The 7,196-nt window shown below is 20.1% G+C and overlaps 1 protein-coding gene across 1 annotated transcript; it reads right to left on the bottom strand.

Annotated features, from left to right (window-relative positions):
- Positions 1-760: 760 nt before the first annotated feature.
- COCMIDRAFT_46428 (uncharacterized protein) lies at positions 761-937 on the bottom strand (the record flags this gene model as incomplete). The annotated part of the gene is made up of 1 exon (XM_007695729.1): positions 761-937. A coding segment is annotated over one exon (177 nt), but the record flags the coding sequence as incomplete, so codon positions are not given.
- Positions 938-7,196: the final 6,259 nt, after the last annotated feature.

The raw sequence follows: 7,196 nt of genomic DNA on the forward strand, positions 1-7,196 counted from the left end.
ACACGTTGCGATCGGATATCAAAAAGAGCAAGTTGAAGATCTGATTCAGGATAAGTTAATAGATGTTGACGTTGTTGAGACATGACGCGTTGTAGTATCGACGTTGACGCGCTGGTGGGAAGTGATCAGCTCGCTTGGGTGATCAGCTCGCTTGTGAACCACGTTAATATAATGTGGATTAAAAGATTGGAAATTAGATCGTTAATTTAGAATTAGATATAAAGAAATAGTCAGCAGTTAACATCTAGCTTAAAACTTAGACTAGTAAATATCTTAAAACTAATTTATAATCCTTAGTTTATTTAGAATTTTAATACATTATTCAATAGTACTATTATAATAATTATAACTAGAAAATAAGATAATATATAAATTAAGTCATTAAACTTACACTGCCCCTTAATTTATATAGTATCCTTAGTTTTTTATAAGCTAAAGTCATGATATTTCTCTTTTTGTTTTTATTTCCATAACTTTTATTGTATTAATAAATTATACTTAAATCTATAAATTCAAATCAATTAATACTTTTACTTTTTCTATAAGTTATGGCTTAGTACTCTATAACTAAAAATTTTTTAAGTAAAGTATTTACTATTAGATATTCTATTATATATAGAATACAGTTAATTTCTATTATATAGCTCTTAAAAGCTATTAAATGATAGAACTCAAGATATATTATTTATTAAAAATAATACTTAACGCACTTAGTGGTTAGAAACCTAAGTACGAATAAATTAAGTTAAATAACTTATCTATCTAAATTAACTACATTTACTCTACTAATAAAGTCTTTAAACTTATTAATATTAGTAGTACTAGTTAAATTATTAGCTAATATTATCATAGTATTTTCGTATACTAAGTTAAAAATATTTTCTATTAGATTATCCCTCATAAAGTAATAGGTAATATCTACGTTTCTTATTCTAGCATAATAAGGTAGATTTTAAGCTAGTTCAATAGTACATTAGCCCTCTATTAATATAATATTTATAATATTAAGAATTTCTTTTAAATTTTTAATAGAGTTATAGCTAAATAATGCTTTTATAAAATTATTTAAATATATACTCGCTTTAGCAGCTTTTTTTAAAGCTATATATTATGCTTTATCACTTGAAATTATAACTACCTTCTATAGTTTAGAAATCTAACTAATAGCTATATTTTTATTATCCTAGCTATTTAAGTTATTTTCTAAAATAAAACTATTTCTAGTAGTTAATTTTCTAGTATCTAGATCACCCCCCTAATTAGAATCACTAATTCCTCTTAAATTAATAGTTTTTCTAATATTAGTTTATAATTTAGATTATAGAGTTGAATCTAAGCTATAATCTTTAGTAGTTAATTAAGAGCTAAATATATTATTTAGATATTTATAATAATCTAGGCTTAGATTAGACATATATCTAGCTAGATAATTAACACTAAAAACTAGATTAGGCCTAGTAAAAATAGTTAAATAAATTAAAAAACTAATTTCTTTTTAATAATCCTTTATTAAGCTAGAGTTATTTTCTTCTTAGTTTTTTCAAAGTTTTATACTTATTAGTATTAGTATAGTTTTTTTTTAAAGTTTATTAAACTTAAATAATAGTTTACTAATTAACCTTCTTTTTATTACAATTATAGATTTTTTAGTTCTATCTCTAATAGTTTTAACACCTAGAAATTCTTAAATTTCTCCTAGTTTATTTCTTTTAATCTTAGCTATTTTAGAAAATTCTTTATAAAGACTATTAATATAATCTCTATTTTTAGGAAAAACTAGGATATTATATATATATATAGCTTAAATAATAGATTTATATTTATAGATATAAATACTTTTATTAATTTTTAAAGCTATAAAATCTAGCTATTTTAGTATTTTAGCTGAAAATAACTACTACTACTAAGATGCTAATTTAAGCTTATAAAGTACTTTATAAAGCTTAAAACTATACTTATATAGTCTTTAGCAGCTATTATATTTTTTATATATTNATTATTATCTAATTCTATTATAGGAAAAGCTTATCCTAAGTATAAATTTCCTAATCTAAATAGTTAAATATAGCTAATAATAATCTAATAATACTAGATTTTCTAGTAGAAGTTATAGTCTTATTATAATAAATTTTATATTCTTATAAGAAATCTTTAGCTATCTATTTAGCTTTATATTTTTTAATAGTATTATCTTTATTTAGCTTCTTATTCAAAATCTATCTACTTTTAATAATCTTATTATTAATAGATAGTTTAATAATTAAATCCTAAGTATTAGATTTAATTAAATTGTCTACTTTTATTTTTATAGCTTCTAGATAAAGATCTTTATCTTTTCTAGTTAAAACTTTTTTAAACTTTTAGGTTCTATTAAGCTATTATTTATAGATATATTTAGAATAGTTTGTAATATAGAGTTATTATATAAGCTTTTATAGTCTAGCTTAGAATTTATAATAGAGTTTATATAGCTATTCATTTTTCTATAACTATTATTTTCTTCTATTATAATAATATTTAATTCTAGTTTATTTAAACTATAATTATCTTCTTATTTATTTCTTAACCTTCTTTTAACTTTCTTAATAACTTATTTATTAGAAGTAGTTTCTTAATTTAGTTTATCTTTAGAATTATCTACTTATAAGCTATTTAAGTTATTATCTAACTTATTATTAACTTTAAAGTAAATTTTATGAATAGTTTAATAATTATCAGGTTTAAAATTATAGCCTTTAATTATCTTATTATCTCTAGAGTTAATTACTCTATTATTAATAAGATTATAAAGTTTATAGGTATTATCATATTTAAATTCTACTAAGTAAAAAGTTGATACCCTTTTATCTTATTTATTTTTAAACATTTTAGAATTCTTATTAAAAGTAAGACTACTAAATATTCTAATATTTCTAATATTTAGTTTAGTCTAGTATTTAAAATAGTATAGGGTTTTGAATCTAATAGAACTATTAGTATTCTATTATATAAATAATAGGTAGTTAAAATAGGTTTACTTTATAAAGATATAGATAAATTAGAGTTAAATTATAAAGCTCTTATTTTATTAATTAAGACTCTATTAATTATATCTACTACTCTATTATCTTCAGGTCTATAAGGACTAGAAAATCTCGTTTTAATACCTTTATTTTTTAAATAAATTAGTAGCTCTTTAGATTAAAATTTATTATCTAATAAAAGAGCTTTAATTTTATTATTATTAAACATGCTATTATTATCTAAACTATTACTAGCTTTCAGTTCTAGTTTATTAATAATTTTAGATATACTATTAACTATATCTTTCCTAGATTTTAATAGTTTTACTACTAANTATTTAGTAAAACTATCTCTAAATGTAATATAGTANTAGATTTAGCTTCTTATATAAAACCTATCTACCTTTAATAATCTTATTATTAATACATAGTTCAATAATTAAATCCTAAGTATTAGATTTAATTGAATCGTCTACTTCTATTTTTATAGCTTCTAGATAAAAATCTTTATCTTTTCTATCTAAAACCTTTTTAAGACTATTAGGTTGTATTAAGCTATTATTTATAGATATATTTAGAATAGTTTATAATATAGAGTTGTTATATAAGCCTTTATAGTCTAGGTTAGAATTTATAATAAAGTTTATATAGCTATGAGTTTTTTTATAGCTATTATTATTCTCTATTATAATAGTATTTAATCCTAGTTAATCTAAACTATCATTTTCTACTTATTTATTTCTTAAGCTTCTTTTAACTTTCTTAAATACTTATGTGTTAGAATCAGTTTTTTTATTTAGTTTATCTTTAGAATTATCTACTTCCAAGTTATTTAAGTTATTCTCTAGCTTATTATTAGCTTTAGAGTAAATTTTATTAATAGCTTAATAATTATTTAGTTGAACATAATAACCTTTAATTATTTTACAGTCTCTAGAGTTTATTACTCTATTATTAATAGGGTTATAAAGTTTATAGATATTATTACTCTTAAAACTAACTAGGTAAAAAGTAGAAGCTCTTTTAATAAGTTATTTATTTATAATATTAGGGTTTTTATTAAAAGCTAGGCTACTAAATATTTTAATATTTATCATATTAGGTTTAGTTGAGTATGTTAAATAGTAAGGGGTTTTAAATCTAATAGATCTATTAGATGTTCTATTATATACATAATAAGTAGTTAAAATAGCTTTATCTATAAAAACTTAGGTAAGTTGGAGTTGAATGATAAAGCTTATACTTTTTTAATTAGAACTTAATAAATTAATTCTACTACTCTATTTTATTTAGGTGTATAAGAACCAGAAAATCTAGGTGTAATACCTTTATACTCTAAATAATCAAGTAGCTCTTTAGATCTGAATTTATTATCTAATTAAAGAGCTTGAACTTTATTATTATAAAACGGACTATTATTATCTAAACTATTACTAGCTTTAAGTTCTAGTTTATTAATGGTTTTAGAAAGAATATTAACTATGTTTTTTCAAGATTTTGATAGTTTTAAAAATAAGTATTTAGTAAAACTATCTCTAAATGTAATATAGTATTCAGCTTCTCTAAACGTTTTAGATATTATAGATCTACCTATATTAATATATATATTAAATCTAAATAACTAAAAACTTTAGTAGAAGGTATAGTACTTCTATTTTTAGTTAGCTTAGACTATATATAAATAATATAATTATCTAAGCTAGTTTTAGATGAAATTATATCTTTAATATTAATAATAGCACCTATTCTATTTTCTTCTAAGTACCTAATAGCTATAATATTAATATATCTAAATCTATTTTATAGTAGATTTAAATTATTAGTATTATTATCTATTATTCCTTAATTATTAATATTATACTCTATATTATCTAGATTATTTTTTAGATTATTTTCTAGAGTATTTAGAGTTATTTTAGAATTAAAAAGTATTTTTATAATATTTTATATAAAAAGTACTAATTATATTTATAAAGCTACCTTTAGCTATTAGCTTATAAATACTATTATAAACATAGCTATTATCTTTATTAAAAGATAGATTAAAACCCTTTTTAGTTATGAAATTTAAACTTAGTAGATTTACACCTAATTTAGGTATAAATAAAACTTTATTTAGCTTAACTACTTTATTAGAGTAGGTAAATATAATATTAATAGAGCCTTTACTACTAGCTAATATATTCTTATTAGTATTTCACTATTTAATATAAGTATCTAATAGTTTTAAACTACTAAATAGTTCCTTATTATAGTAAGTATAGATAGTAGCTCTACTATCTAATATAAATTAAATATTAGAATCTATATAATAATTATTATCTACTTGAGTAGTTAAAATAACCTCTTTATTTTTATTACTAGTAGTAGTGTTATTAATAGTAATAATTTTTATTTTTAAATGCAGGTGTAATAGAAAACAAGATTCTTAAAAATAGCTAGATTTATTATAATAAGAACAAATTTTAGCATTACTTTTAGTACTTTTATAATTTTTTAAATTATTTTTCATTATTAAAGCTATTTTAATGTCACCGTCTTAATCTTTAAAAATATTAGATCTAGTTTCTTTAAAAGAATAACTAAGTCTATTATTAATACTATTATTATAAGTATTAAATATATTATTAGTACTTTTAATAGTACCTTTTTAATAATATTTATCTAATAAATTAGATATAACATTTTCTAATATTAGATTAAAACTATCTAATCTAATGCTTTACGTTATAAAAGTAACTAAATAATTATATTCTTTAGATAAATCATTTGGTAATAAAGCTATAATATATTTATTAGATAAAGAAAGATCTTTAGCTTCTAAGTTATTAATAAGCTTTTTAAAGTAATTTAGATACTACTCTAAATTTCCTTTAAAAATATAGATATTTATATTAATAAGCTCTTTAGAGATTAAGAATTTACTACTAAATCCTTAAGCTTTATAAAGTTTTTTAGAGTAGACTAAAGTTGAAATCGATTTTTAATAAATCTAACTTAAAGTAAGTGTTACAGGTAACAAGAAGGATTCTCTCCTTGACAAGTGACGAGATGGCTGAAGGCCTATGGACGTCCACGTCAGAAGGTAATGATCATCGCGGGGCTAGGTCACGTGATGTGCCATCCCGCCAAGAGCAACCATCCAAGGGATGGNTTAAAAGAATAAAACTAGAAGCTTTTAAAGCTTTTTTTTCTAGATTATTTCTTTCTAATTTAGTATAGTTATTTATATTAGACGTTATAACGTTTAAATAACCTTCTCTAGTAAGTAAGATTTCTAATCTAAAAGCCTAAATTTCGTAGTTACTAGAGCTCTTAAGCTTAAGTAGTTTAAATAAACTATCTATTTTAGATACTTAAATAAATATATAATATAGATATAATTATATAGTTATTAGAATCTTTACTATAATATATCTAATAAATATTACTTAGTGATATATAAGTTTAGTAAAACTTATATATAAATATAAGTATAAAAAAGATTTTAAATATATAAGTACTAATTAATAGTATTTTAAGTGATAGAGTAAATGAAATTTAGTATCGAAGTAAGAGTCTATTAAAGATAGACTCTGTATTTTTAGATAATTAATAATAATAGAAATCTTTGGATTTTTCTTAACTAAAGGTATAATTACTAGTATTTATAAAGTAGAATTCGTTTTTAAGGCATCTTTTTATGAATATTAATCTAATAAAATAGATTTCTAAAGCTTATTAAAGCCTTTAGCTATTATATTTTTATAATAATATAGATACGTAATTCTATTACTTCCTAAATAGAAAAAATATATATAAAACTCTAGTATTATATATTCCTATAAGTAGAATAAGTAGATACTAATACTAAAAAAAAATCTTAGCTAATACTATTAAACTATTTATTTAGTACTTAGAAGACTTTAGTTTCTTCTAAGTAGCTAAGATAAATAAATAACTAAAAGCTTCTTTTTATTTTATAGAAATATATAGAACTACTTCTCCTCTAGTTTTCTATATATAATAGAGACTAATACCTAACTTAATAAAGATTTATAAAATCTTTAATAAGCTTAAATGTTAAAAAGTACTAAAATACTTATTGAACTAAAGTATAGATTAAGTTATAAACCCTAAAGTAATACTTAAGTACTTAAAAGAAGTACTTAGTATTTTACCCTTTATAATATATATAATATATAAAGATATTAT

Source organism: Bipolaris oryzae (assembly GCF_000523455.1).
Source record: "Bipolaris oryzae ATCC 44560 unplaced genomic scaffold scaffold_414, whole genome shotgun sequence".
NCBI classification, from domain to species: Eukaryota; Fungi; Ascomycota; class Dothideomycetes; order Pleosporales; family Pleosporaceae; genus Bipolaris; species Bipolaris oryzae.